At 43.7% G+C, this 15,122-nt stretch overlaps 1 protein-coding gene across 2 annotated transcripts in view; it reads right to left on the bottom strand.

The window, feature by feature from the left end:
* LOC137352417 (kinesin-like protein KIF3C) overlaps nt 1-15,122 on the bottom strand; it is a 315,850-nt gene that overhangs the window by 125,525 nt on the left and 175,203 nt on the right. For both annotated transcript variants that reach the window (XM_068017813.1, XM_068017803.1), the window contains exon 3: nt 449-550. In XM_068017813.1, coding sequence (XP_067873914.1) covers nt 449-550 — 102 coding nt within the window. The remainder of the gene's footprint in view (nt 1-448; nt 551-15,122) is intronic.

The raw sequence follows: 15,122 nt of genomic DNA on the forward strand, positions 1-15,122 counted from the left end.
ATTTCCACTCAGAGTCAATGGATTGTAATCAAGCCTGGTAAACCTGCCAGATTTTCCCCTTTAACTCTAACCAAGGGATGCTGAGGCAAAACGTAATATTCCAACAGTGATCAATTAATGTTATATGGAGCAAAAATCAAACTTGGCATGTTCTGGTCTGCATCACTGAACATTACGCCAGGTGGTGCCTTTTCTCAGCAGGCCACTGCAAATGCTGATCAATAAATTTTCAAGAATCTTTACATAATAGCCAAATACAGGGTAATTCACATTATTTATATGAACAGCACATTGCGTGGTTATGTTCATCAAGCACACTCTGTTCACCATAAACTGCACCACCAAGGATTGTGTAAAATCTCTTCATTACTCATGAAGGTAAAAGAACAAAACTCGAAGATAATGCTTTAACATTACCAACCATTAAGTCAATAAAAGAGGCATTTACCTGCTCTGCAATCTCTTGCCTCTTCTGCTCCAGCATTTTTTGTTGTTCATTGGTATGGTCCATGATGTTCTTGCCTCCAATCAGCAGCTTGCTTTCCATAGCCTGCAGAAAGTAGAGAAGAAAATTCATTTACAATACATCATTGAATCATTCAACAGTCCTTTGGAAATTCCAATTCTAGGGTAGTGACAAATATTTAGAACATTAAAGAAGAAAGAATAAACATTATGGGAGCAAATTTCCAGCTCTGAAATTACTCCAAAAATAGAATGACACCAAGAAACTGTTGTGCTGCATGGGTTAACATGTTATCGCCAAGGGATGGAGGTTATAGGTTTCTCAATGCCTGTTTGTAACATCAGAAAAAGGTTGTTGAAGCAGTCAAAACATTGCTAATTAAACTCATTAATTGAGAGATTGATCCAACTTGGCTGGCCACATACTAAGGTACATGTATATCAAATGCCCATCAACACAACAAAAGCTGGTGCTAAGAGAAACATTCTTCACCAAACAGCAACAATATAGTCACAATGAAGTTTCTTATATGGTGACTACAACCATTCCTTTGGGTGGCCAACTTGTGGAGCGTGCCAGTCAATGCTCGCACCCACCCCCGCCACCCCCACCAGGAGGGAAGTGGCAGCTGCGATATTGAGGCCCTGGCTTCATTCCAATTTGACCAGTGAGCTGTTCACGCTGCTCACTGGTTGGCTGGAATGCTGGCGGAGGCCTGAAGGTAGATTTTGGGGGTGAAGGGTGAGGGCCGGGGGGGGGCGTTGGTGGGGATGTGGAATGAGGCCAAGCCAGCAGCACACCACAGTATTTGTGTGGAGACAGAATGAGCACTCTGGCTCCTTCCAGCTCCTCGAGTTGGTAAAAGCTGGAAAATACTCATGACAGCTAGTATCAACTTTATGCACTTTCTCAAAATATTGCAACAACCTTACACTCAGGCACTATTCTTGCAAGGGAGAATGTCACAGTGTGCACTGCTAAACAACATCATCTGTGTTGCACATAGTGGGTGGGGGTCTGATAGGAAGAGGTTGGCTATGATGATGACCGGACATTTCCACTGGGAAATCTGTCAGATCCACAAGTCAATTGCTGCCACTACTTCACCCATTAGATCATGGCAAGTGGCAGCAGACAGACATCCACTCAAGAAGAAAGAGTCAGAAAGGTTGTTAATGGGTGAGGCACTGAGCAGGACTGATTACCTGGAAGTGGAAGAGAGGAAGAATATCAGAAGGGTACCTTACTACTGCCCCTTATATAATCATGGTATTTATTTGAGATGATTTAGGACAGAAATTGGAGGAAATGGGTCAGAGAGGTTAATCGCATCCACTGATCCGATTTATGAGGTGGATTACAATCATGGGAGGCCTTGAAGAGGATTGGTGCTTTTTAAGGAGAATAATCTAATTGGAATTTTTCAGTGGTTGAATGAAGGGGTAGTTATAAACATATTTTACTCCATTTACTGCCCCAAATCTACTCTAAAACAGGCAGTAGTTCAGAGGATAATCCAAACTGGCATGCATACCCATTAACATTGTTGGAAACAGAATCCACAAGGATTTAAAAGGGAAATTGATCAATATTTGAAAAAGAAAACAGAAAAAAAGGTTTGGGGAAAGGGCAGGGGACTGGGATTATGTAGAAAACCAGCCAAAATGCCTTCTTTTATAGTTTAAATTTCATAAAATTATGGGGGAATAGGCAGGATATTGGATGAGAGTTGATAGGTCTAGCTGTTGAACTGGCACAGGCACATGTTATGCAACAAACAGCCTTTCTCTGTGCTATGATTTGTACACAATTTTGAGTGTATTTGGTGCACTTCTGGCAGCAATACCACAGATGGTAGATGGATTATGTGAATATGGATCTACAGATCGTTCAGAGGATATGTTAGAGGGAATCAGTGGCACTCTTTGATGGCAAAGTATCTAATCGAGTAATACTTGGAAAAATTTATGTATCCAAGATCAACTGCTTGAACAATTAATTACTCTGCATCTGGTACTTCATGTTCATGTTGTTCACCTTTGCTGAACTAGCTGAGAGGGATTTGTGTTTGCTTTGTATTCATTCCTGCATCGAATGTCTACAATGGAATTCTGTCTGAATGTTAAGCTTTATTTTTGAACAGATGAAATAAACAATGCACCTTTTTGATAGCACAAAATAAAAATCTACAAAAAATGTATTTTTTTTTCTCAAAGCTCCTTCCAATTAGGCATCAGTCAGACAAGTGTAATTGTAACTGCATGGCAATATACTACTGCATTTTAAATCCTGGTGATTTATTCAGAAAATAACTGTGTTTTCCAAATTCTAAAAGAGGTTCAAAATATGTGGTGAAAAAGATGACTTAATGGTTGTTTTTCTCCTAAACTGGTAATGATTTTAGTACAAGTAACAAAGAAAGGACATCACAAAGCATTTTACATCAAATGAAGTCTTTTTTGAACATCAATCATTATCATTTGAGTACTATTTTTAAGTAGACAAACACAGCAGCCAATTTGGATACAGCAGGTGCCACACAGAAAAAGAGTTTAATTGTTTTTGGTGGTGCTAGTTGAGGGAGAAATATTACCCAGTGCACCAGGGAAACACCCTATTCTTCCAGTTAAGCACTGGGATTTTAAACATTCACTTGAACAGCTAGACAAGGCCTTGGTTCAATGCCTCATCCTAAAGACGGTGTCTCCAACAGTGCAGAATTCCCTCAGTATTATAATGAAACAACAGCCTAGATTTTATACACAAGCTACTGTGGGGAGTGAACCCACAACCTTCTGACTCAGAGGCAAATAAGTGCTTCCGACTGACCCAAGATGACACTCAAGTTATGCAAAAATCACAACTGAAGAACTTAATTTGCTTTATATGCTTTTGGTTGTGTACATGTGTTACATCAAATGGTGTGTTTCTGTGTTATGATTTGAATGATACTGTGAGCATATGATTGTGGTGGTGCATTCGGTGCCCATTTGGCAGCAGTACCACTGATGGTAGGTGGCTTATCTGACTATGGACCTACAGGCAATAATTTTCCACTAAATATTAAAAAATAACTTTTGCACCAAACCTTTTAGTACCGATTTGCCATTATTGCTTATTTTATTTGATTGTTAAGCAGCAATGAATATGCAATATGAAAATGTATTCAGGGTTTACTTCCCTGACACATGTTAACTTCTCCCACCTGAAGCTCGGGTTGAAGTACCAGAATTCCAAAGGTAAAGACAGCAAACAAAGGAAATCTCCTGCACTGGACAATGTAGTACTGCTGGCCCCTTGAGATGAGCCTGCTCAATTGCACATTAGTTGCTCCTGGGTGACTTAGAACTGATTATTTGTTCTTCAGCTTCAATCAGAAAAACTTCCAAGGGAAGATAATTCCTGCAGTATATTGTCTTTCAGGGTGATGCAAATGATTTCTTCCAGTGTAAAGGATTCAGATGTTTTACACACAGCATACAGTTTGCCTGCTTGGAAAATGGTGCATTCTCGATCATTCTTACACTTTTTTTCTTCAATCTTGGGATGTGGGCATCACTGGCTAGGCCAGAATTTATTGCCCCTCCCTAATTTCCCTTGAGAAGGTGGTAGTGAGTCCCTTCTTAAACTGCTGCAGTCCACATGGTGTAGGTACACCCATAGTGCTGAAAGGGAGCGAGTTCCAGGATTTTGACCCAGCGACAGTGAAGGAATGGCGCTATAGTTCCAAGTTAGTATGATGTGTGACTTGGAGGGTAACTCATGTTCCCATGCTTCTTCTGCCCTTGTCCTTCAAGGTGGTAGAGGTCATGGGTTTGGAAAGTGCTGTCGAAGGAGTCTTGGTGAGTTGCTTCAGTGCATCTTGTAGATGATGCACGCTGCTACCACTGTGTGCTGGTGGTGAAGGAAGTGAATGCTTAAGGTGGTGAATGGGGTGCTAATCAAGCAGGCTGCTTTGTATTGGATGATGTTGAGCTTCCTGAGTGTTGTTGGAGCTGCACTCATCCAGGCAAGTGGAGAGTCAGGAGGTGAGCTACGCCCTGCAAAATTTCCAGCTTCCGACTTGCTCTTGAAACCACAATATTTATAAGGCTGGTCCAATTAAGTTTCTGGTCAATGGTAACCCACAGGATGTTGACAGTGGGGATTCAGCAATGGTAATGCTGTTGAATGTCAAGGGGAAATGATTAGATTCGCCCTTATTGGAGATGGTCATTGCCTGGCCTTTGTGTGGTGCAAATGTTACTTGCCACTTATCAGCCCAAGCCTGCATGTTGGCCAGATCTTGCTGCATATGGACATGGACTACTTCAGTATCTGAGGAGTCGCGAATGGTACTGAACATTGTGCAATTCATCAGCGAACATCCCCACTTCTGACCTTATGATGGAGGGAAGGTCACTGATGAAGCAGCTGTAGATGGTTGGGCCTAGAACACTACCCTGAGAACTCCTGCAGTGATGTCTTGGAACTGAGATGATTGGCCTCCAACAATCACAACCATCTTCCTTCGAGTTAGGTATGACTCCAACCAGTAGAGTTTCCCCCTGATTCCCATTGACTCTGGTTTTGCTAGGGCTCCTTGACGCCACACTCGGTCAAATGCTGCCATGCTGTCAAGTGTAGTTACTCTCACTTCACCCCAAGAATTCAGCTCTTTTGTCCATGTTTGGACCTGTGGAGCTTCATGATCAGCACTTGTGTGTATATTTTACTAACAATATGTGGAGCTGATTCAAATCACACTACCACTTTCTCCCATCAGAAAGTGGGGTGGAAGCAAGATGGATATCGCCAAAATAAAACTTTGCATCGTCTTTGCGCGCACTGCAATTTTGAAGGGGGCCATGAAATAGATGTGCAGTGTCCGAGCCTGAAAGAGAGAGGAGCCTCATAGATATATTCAAATAAGAATCCTATGATGTATTTAGGTCACCAGTGCAATTCTGGTCTGGCATTGGGGGCAAGAGATCACAGGAAATCACTTTGAAAAGATTAAAGATATGTTTTCTCAATGAGTTACTGTATGTTGGTCGAAGAGGAACATCCTCCTCACCGCACTAAAATTGTACCTCCCCCGTTGCCAATCCCTCCACCCCTCCCAGCATTAGCAACCCTCCCTACACCCACTCCCTACCTTAAAGTATCTGATGGTTTGTGGAGGACATGAAGATTTTTCATCTCCCTTCCCCAATTGGTAAACTGCCCATCAACACTCATTTGGCACTGTCAGCTCACCAATTTTACTGGAATAAGACTTGATCATCAAAGTCAAGCTAACCTCCCATTGGGAACATCAGGTAGGCAGGGCAATTTCCCCACCCATTTGATGCCCACCTGAACTGAAAATCGGCCCTATGCTGCAATGAGTTGCTTCATGTACATTTCTCCATCTGTCAGACTATTGCTGTTTTGTGTGAAATGAGGCAGTGCCATAGCACCACCAAGTACAAAGCTGCTGCGAGCCTCTCCTCACAAAGCAAACAGAACTCTACTTCCAAAGTGTTTTTAAGTTCTCCTGGACAGTGATAGAAAGTGAATGTATTCTCTGAATCTTTCTCCCACCTTTACTTTGATAGTAGTTCGAATGTCAGCAGGCAATACATAGGCCTGACAAACCCAATGAAAGTTCAGTTTTAGCACTTGGTCCCCACTGTATTATTCTGTTGAGTTTCTGGGCTAGGATCAGCATTTAGAACTGGAAACAACACCGATTCTTGCTAGTCTTAAGATGGCCAGCAATACCATCTGGCTATAACTGTGTCATTCCAGACTGAAGACTATCAACTTGTTCAAATAGCTGTATTTTGAAAATTTACAGGTTCAATAGTTGATGCAAATAAATCTATGATACTTGGGCACCTAAGCTTCAATATTATCATTTTTGAGTTCGGAAGTAGTCGATTAATGTACCAACAAAGCACTATTAAAACAGGTTGGGAAAAGTAGTTGTTTACATCTATGTACATACATTATTGGTAACTATTAAAGAGGAGACTGTCCAATTTATTTTGGCTACAAATGAGATTTTCCCGTCCTCTGATTTCACATCATTTGCTGTGTACTTTCAACATTGCCCATCATCATGCCTCTGAAATGCCCTTAGTACCCTAAACATTTTGCAACTTTAGAAATGATGCAGCCTCTGCAGGCCAGATGATTTTTTTCTTGCCTACTCGATAACTCCAATTGTTCCTCTTGCCTGCTCTGAGTTCTCTCAGTTTCCCACATCATTTGCCAAAATTCCTCTTTTTGCCTGCTCCATATCTCCAAGATTCCCCCATCACCTCATTCTCGTCTCCGTGGTGGCCCAAACTAAGAATAACCATGTGCACCTTGTACTTCCTGTTGTTGAGTGCTAGGCCAAGGCGAAGCTTTAGCAAAGTAGTCATGGAGATGGAGGTTGGAAGAGTAGTGATGGCAGTCTGCCTGTGTAATAGCAAGCCTGCTGCCTGCTAAATGCTAGCATCCCTATCACTCTAGGCCTGCAGTGCAAATTTCAATCATGGTCACAGGTCTGCACCTTTCATTCATGTTTGCAACAGAAGAACAATTCTGTGCCTCCAACTGATGGCTAATTTTTCTAAATCCCAAGTGTGCTTTTTTTAATTTGTATTTTGTATTTATATTTAGCGTAAGCTAAAGTTGAAAAAAAGCCTATTAAGTTTCATGGGTGAAGTGAGAAAGATTAGTATGAAGACTGATTTCTTTGCAGACTTAATTTTACTGGTAGTGTCCTAACTTATGATAGACAAGTGTTAACCTTGCATTTACCACTAAAAAAATACAAAGGAGATGAATGTCATTTCGCAGACAAAGCAAAGAGCCAATCCAATTCAGATCTTCCAGAGAACGCCACACAAAGGAGATTATGATGACCTCACTAATAGCATCCCCAGTGTCATGAATATTGGATGAGATTTGCTGCTCCTTTGTCAAGCCCTTCTGTTTATTAATAGAGTGGAGAGAGTAGATGCTGCTCTGGATATAATAAAGCAATTCATAGGAGTTAGATTCTGAAACAGATACCACTAGCTTTTCATCACAATTATTCCTTCAGGCCACTGATTTCAGTTACTAATAAATAGGTGATTGAATAGATCTACAATGATGATTGTAAAATGAGCAGTTTAAAGTATTGTTACGACCAGGTGAGAAGGGGATCTAGGGGTTCCCTCTCAAGCCATTGCTTGGTCTAACTGTAACAGGGTTTTGATTTTAAAACACCGTATTTTTAGCTCCCTCTCAGTGAATCCTTGTTCATTACTATCCAATTGCAAGGCAAAGAAATCAGATCAGACAGGTTTTCTTAGATTTAAACAAGAAAGATGGAAGTTTATTAATTTTAAACTCTAATTCAGTTAACACCTATGAATATGTGACGCGACAACGCTAGCATGCAGATGCGATAAACACACACGTATACAGAGACAGAAAAAGTAGAAAGAATAAAGGAGAAAAGTTTGAGGCAACATCTGGGTTGTAATTACAGTCCTTTGAGTTCAACGTGGAGTCTTTGGTTGCCTGTAAGTGTTCGTTGGGGCCCAGTGCACGCTTTAACTTGTTTCGATGTAGGAGTCTCTTCTCTCTTGAGGTTTAAGCAACTTCAGTGGGTCCAGAGGCTTGTGAGAAAGCGAGAGAGAGCCAGCCAGGAGAGAGTCTGTCTTGTTCCAGGTTCAGTTACAATCCCCAGTCTTTGTCTTCAAATTGTCCTGTGAGCACAATTCAAAACTCCAAGTTGGCCAGCAGGTTAGTCATGTGACCAGCTGGTTTCACTACTCCTACATTGTGGATTTTATCATCTTATCAGACTCTGGAAGGCGAGTTTCCTTACACCTTCAATGTCTGGTGAAAAAAATCCATTTGGGTTAATTGGACCCAGGAGTAGTTGCTTTGTCTCCACAAGCATCGTCTCTTAGTATGTAAATGTCCTCCGGCCAAATGTCTGGTGATCTCTTAAAACAAGTCATTTCTTCACTCCAGCAACAGTTTAAAATTAATGTTCATATGACAAAATTAATATGCCTCATTCTTGGCAGGTGGGGGTCTTCATGACAGTATACAGAAAATAATAACATTGAAAATGTTAGCAACCATTTTAAAGGGACTTTTGTGGAATCTCACCAATCGCCTCACATTTAAAACTGCTGCTAAGTTACACCAGGATCTGTGCTGCAGATATCAGCTCTTGATGTTTGGGTCTGATACAGCCTGCTGCAACCCGAAAATAAACTTGCCAGGATTCACTAAGATCTAATTGTTCTCATTGCCGGTGAGGGAATGGACATAAGGCATATTATGCAAAATCCTTTTAAAGAACACTACTGTTTGTTAAGAATCTATCTATGCAGTTGATCTCTCATGGCAATGCACAGAAGGAATGTAAACCAATTGTAATCTTCAGGTGAAGTGGGATTAGAGGGAATGTTGTAAATCAAACAGCAATGTAATTCATGACACATTTTAAAGTCAAACATTTTGCCCGTATTTCACATTACATTATCATAGCTAAACGGAAAAAGCTGCACAATTTGGGAAGCAGGAAAGTAAAATTGGTTGAACTGTAGGAGTTTCTCTTATACTACCAGCTGAGGAGCTCAGAGATGCGCACCTGGGACACGATAGTATCACAACTGGTCCAAGGATGTATTTACAGAGGTACAAGTTTACATCAGCAGTTTTCATCATAAATGTGGACATAGGAATTTATAATGGAAGTGTGAACAAATGTAAGATATTAACATATTACAAGTCGATCTCAGTTGGTTGCATGAAGTGGGATTAGAGAACAAAGGATAATTGAATCAAGGTATGCAGACGTTATAGCCGTAATTTCACCAGCCCCTTGATGACAGGCTGGGAGGCAGGAAGGCTGGCAAAATTGCACAGGAAGGCATCAGTGGTGGGTGGGGGGGAGGGGGCAGGGGGGGGGCATGCTCGACATCTCCCCCACTGCAATGCCATTTTGCCAGACGTGCTGTCCACTGGGAACTCAATTGTGCCACTGAAGTGGCCAATTAAGGGCCTCTTCCTGCCTCCGTGGGCATTTTGCCAGCAGAGCAGGGGACCCGCCATTGCATGGGGAGACTGTTCAGTTCAACCAGGCAGCTTCCCAGTGGGCTTTGTAGTGGGCCCTTCTTTTTGGATATTCCATGACCCATGGATTGCCCCCTCAGCAAAGGCGCCACCTACCCTCAACGACTACCCACCTACATTCAATCGCCGGGGCCTGACTGCCTGGCGCTGGCATCCCCAGAACCCACCGACCTGACTTTAAGGGCAGATGACCATTGATGCACTCTCATCCTGCAGGTGCAGCCCTAGCAATAGCCACTGCAAGCAGTGACACTGCTGAGGTTGCTGAGCTGCCAGCCCTCTGATTGGCAGGCAGTTCTTGGGGGCAGACTGTTGGCCTTAATAGGGACAGCAACCTCAGCAGTGGCCACTTAATTGGCCATCGCTGGGAATATGCCTCCGCGGGTTCCACCGCTGGCTGAAGTGGTCTCGCCTCCTGCTTTTGGCCCGGCTGTGGGACTTCAGCCGCCATCATAAATTTCAGCCCTACTTTTTTTTAAAAGATACTAATCAATTTCTCATTCAGTTAGACACAAAGGGCTGAATTTTCCGGCAGGTGTTGGGACCCCGATGTTGGAACCATATGGAAGTCTTTAGCCTGCGTACGTCATTGGAGCGTCTGCTGATGCAATGATCCAGGAGTTGGCCTCCTAATTGGCTGCCTCTGCATTTGCCATCCTATTATGGAACCTGCCTGCCCTCCTTATGTGGAGGCCCGCAGCAAAGGATGGGAAAGGAAAGCATGTGGGTGCCTCAACATGGAGGTGATCTCGGTTGCCTCCTTATAAACATGAGAATGAAGAGGCCCACAGATGGTAGGTCCATCAATGTGGAGGGGAAACTGCTTCACAGGATTGGTTTTGGCTGCGACTGCAGCCTTTGATCCTGGTGGCTCCTTCATTGGGGCATGGAGCCTCCGGCTCTGATGGCCTCCCAACCTGCCGCTGGCGGGCCACCTCCAAGGAGCTGCCGGGCTCCACACTAGGCGGGGTGGCCATTCTGATGGTAGAAAATTGGTGATGCCTAAGGGGGCTTGAACTGGCCGAATTGGCTGGCCACCTCCATGCAGTGGGCTATAGACTTTGTTCCCAGCCCACCCCTGGAAAATTTCCCTGGAAGCAGGAAGGTGTCAGGAAGCTGCCCCAATGCCATTTCCCCTTTTTTTCCTGGCTGTCCTCCAACGTCCACCCACCTCCATGCCTGCCTCCATGGAGCAGGGAAAATTCAGCCCAGGGAACCAACATCAAATGTAATTTTTAGGTGAAATGTGGTAGCAGGGCAGGGGACAATTGAACCAGGACATACGGATGTAACCCAGACCCTATTTTGAAGTAATGTGTTCTGTTTTGATTTTTACATTTCCATTGTAAAACCCTATGTCACAATTCTAAAGGAAACTCTTTATGTAAACTTATCATGCTGCAATTACATGCTGTCACTAGTGGGGACCCTGAAGCATTATTTGACTGTTCTGTCCCATGCACCAGCTCAGATACTTTCACACAGGCGGAAGTAGATGGTGTTAGTGAGGATGTGGCTGGAAAGATTCACAAAGCATAAGAGAGCCAGAGGACAGCAGATAGGTAAGGATGTGCCAACTTACCAGCAAAAAACAGAGAAAACTGCTCATTGTATTGGAGTCCCAGGATCTAGAGCTCCTGGGCACTCGCCTTATCAAAAAGGTTTGAGGAACATCATACTTAGGTGTAGGTTCCAAGATCAGTTTCTGAGCTTGTGTAACACGTGACAGGTGTGATCCGGAGTCTACAGCCATCACTTGAAACAACATCAAGATCGATTTCCCTTCACTGCAGGCATCAATGGTGCATGTGGCAGCTTCATTGGAACCTGTGATGAGCCCCACTTCGGCTATAGCCAAGGGCGATTCAGTGTCCCTTCTTTCAAAGAAGCAGGGACTACAGCTCTGGTGGCAACAGTGGAGAGAATAGACTGCATCCTGTGTACTGGCTTCCAGATCCTGGGGCTAGGATGAAGGCTGTTGTCTCTCAGGATTTCCAGGATCTGACATAGACTAGGCTTCCCAGGACTCATGCCCAGGGCTCTGTGGAATCGCAAAAGCTTAAGGTAACCTGCCCGAGGCTGTGATTTCTCAGGACAGCAGCACAAACCAAGCATCGAGTCTTTATTCTCAGAACACCATGTCACTGATACACAGGAGGCAACACAATACCAGGCTGTCAGGCACAAGCTCCAGAGACGCAGCAGCTCCATCCCAGGAGCAAGACTTGTCAGAGGCAAGATACTGACACTCAGATTGTAACTAGGAGAAATACTACAAGAAAGAGAGACATTTTTAGCCAGGCAGGGTAAGCATAGTGGTAAGAAAGAGTCAGTCAGTTTCTGTTCAATTGGAGTTTGTTGTATGAATGCAAATAGGTGAACTTATGCTGTGCTTTGCTTCTTATGGGGATTAGAATCTTACAAGAAAGGGTACACTTATTTCATGCAGACTTATTTAATCAGGCAATTATTATTGCATGGTCATGTCGATTGAAAAGGTGTGATATGATGTTCTAAGAGGGGCACTGGTTTGAAGGATTATTCCTGCTTTTGAACATGGAGGAGAAAGTTCAGTTATTTTAAACAGATGAGAAGACTTGCATTCTGATTTTCCTTGTAGCAGCCATTATCTGGTCCCCTAAGTGATGGTCATCCTCATGCTGTCCATGTATTTCTGCTTTCAAAGCACCCATAGCCAGGAATGCCCAAGTCCAGGCCTTTTTGGATGGTAAAGTTATGCAGCACATAGCAGGCTACAAACTTGACTTGGGGCCGTGAGTAAAGGGCAAGCAACAACTTATTCGAGCAGGTCTACGTTTGGGCACCCTTAAGACAAATCTTGAGGAAAATGAGGTGGGAGGGCAGGAACATTCCCTTCCATCTCATTACCTGCCATTTACCTATGTCAGTTAGTGATGTAGGCACTCTGCTCCCACCCTGTCTTTGGAGTAGGTCCTGAAAATATTGGAGAAATGTATATGGAGACTGAATGTTGCAGATTTCCACACCTTGCTTCTCCTTTTTGCACGTAGAAACTAAGGGTTGAATTTGGTGGCAGGTGCACAAAAAATGCGACAGTCCCACCTGTAAGGTTAGCAGCTGTGCCGCTGCTATTATGCGGCGGGCAGTCGTTTGCATAACAGAAACAGCATCTCCCCCCCACAATCACGTAGCATGGGCAGCAGTGGAGACTCCATTCACAGCATCACCTGATGTTATTTAAAAGGCTGCCAGCCCTGCATATACCATCTCTATTCTCCTCGGATCTTTGGCATCCTTTAAAAGCTAAAAGTAAACCTCTCTGGGGAAAGAAATGTGTACATTTTGCTCTGCAGGATGTCTGCAGCAGCTCTATAGTATGGAATAGAGTTGGTCTGACAACTTTTCAACAAGTGTGATTCATCATTACCATACCAACACCATTGAAACTATCCTGTAATGCTCCCCAAACAAACACAAATTATACATTCTCAGAATTCTCCAGCTTCAAACACAATCACCTTGCAATGATCCCTCCCCGCAACACCCAATCCACTCGCAGTATTCCAACATCCCCCTTCAAACACAATGCACTTGCAGTGCTCCCCTACCACCTTGGCAAACAATCCCCTTGCAGAGTCAGCATAGCAGTAATATCTGCTGCAAACCTCACTTCCCCTACATAACTCCGGTGAAGTCACCTCCCCTCTTGACGCACTGAGGACTCTCACCAGAGTGGCGCCAGCTTTTGAAAGACATGAAACTGAAGGCACGTGAGTGTCGCACAGTGAATGACATTCAAATGTATGTAACGCATTTTAATGATGATGCCGTTGTGTCGGGGCGGCAGTGCTGCCACAGTACTTTGCCACCTCCGACAAAATCAGAAACGAGCATTGCGCTGCCGGGTTCCATGGCATACAGCTCCACAGGGATTCTCCTCCCCAACGCCAACCATCCCACCTTCAACAGGAACGTAAAATCCAGCCCGATATGTTCTCCAGATACATAGAAGAGGAATAATAGCCCCTTTTTTTATTTTTAGAAGGAATTTCATGAAGTGCATGTTAAATTTAGTTAAGGCTCACGTAATTAATGGAAAATCAACTGGTTGGACTGTAGGTACCCCTGCCATCATACTATTCAGAAGTTGCTTTATTAAAGAATATCCCTGATAATGTTATAACATTTTCTGATGGTACAAAGTTACATGCCCAGATTGTAAATACTGGGAATGTAGCTAAGCCTTGAAATTGTGCAATTATGGGTGGACTGTAAATCTGCTGGATTTCCACCTTTTTTGGGCACTAACCAGCAAATTGAGTTTTGGGGTTGGGGTGGGCCTTTGTTTTCCCCATTCCACTTATATCATCGCAGTACTTTGGGGGAATGTCTGAGAAATGCCTGGGCTATCCTCAGAATTCTGCTAGCCACTACAGAACGCGTGTGTGTCAACAGTACACTCAGATCCCATTCTGAGTCTAGTCAAGGACTCAAGAGTGAGCTGTCCAACATTAATCAATCTCATTCTCATTTCAGACTGGCCTTGCTATTCTGCAGAGAAATGTAAAAAAATCTATTCACTTTGGATTGACCAGATCCAGGACTCTTGTTCCCTCTCTTAATGCTTCTTGAACTAATTATCTGACTTGGACTGGGAGTAGAGAACTCGAGGGCACAGTTTGATCATTATCAAACCTTAAATGTGAATTAAGAGATTAATTGTTTCACAAGTAACATTCGCGTCACACAAGTGCCAGGCAATGACCATCTCCAACAAGAGAGAATCTAACCATCTCCCCTTGACATTCAACAGCATTACTATCGCTGAATTCTCCACTATCAACATCCTAGGGGCTACCCATTGAACAGAAACTGAACTGGAATAGCCACATAAATACCGTGGCTACAAGAGCAGGTCAGAGGCTAGGAATCCTGCGGTGAGTAACTCACCTCCTGACTCCCCAAAGCCTGTCCACCATCTACAAGGCACAAGTCAGGAGTGTGATGGAATACTCTCCACTTGCCTGAATGGGTGCAGTTCCAACAACACTCAAGAAGCTCGACACCATCCAGGACAAAGCAGCCTGCTTGATTGGCACCCCATCTACAATCATTCACTCCCTCCACTACCGACGCACAGTGGCAGCAGTGTGTACCATCTACAAGATGCACTGCAGCAATGCACCAAGGCTCCTGAGACAGTACCTTCCAAACCCGCGACCTCTACCAACTAGAAGGACAAGGGCAGCAGATACATGGGAACACCACCACCTGCAAGTTCCCCTCCAAGTCACACACCATTCTGACTTGGAACTATATCGCCATTCCTTCACTGTCGCTGGGTCAAAATCCTGGAACTCCCTTCCTAATGGCACTGTGGGTATACCTACCCCAAATGGACTGCAGTGGTTCAAGAAGGCAGCTCACCACCTTCTCGAGGGCAATTCGGGATGGGCAATAAATGCTGGCCTGGCCAGTGTCGCCCACATCCCATGAATGAATAAATGTGTAAGACTCCCAAACAAATCAATTGATTCCATATCAATTAATTCCTTCAAAAAGAACCAGATAAAAAATC

The sequence above is a fragment of the Heterodontus francisci genome, chromosome 3, assembly GCF_036365525.1.
Source record: "Heterodontus francisci isolate sHetFra1 chromosome 3, sHetFra1.hap1, whole genome shotgun sequence".
Lineage (NCBI taxonomy): Eukaryota > Metazoa > Chordata > Chondrichthyes > Heterodontiformes > Heterodontidae > Heterodontus > Heterodontus francisci.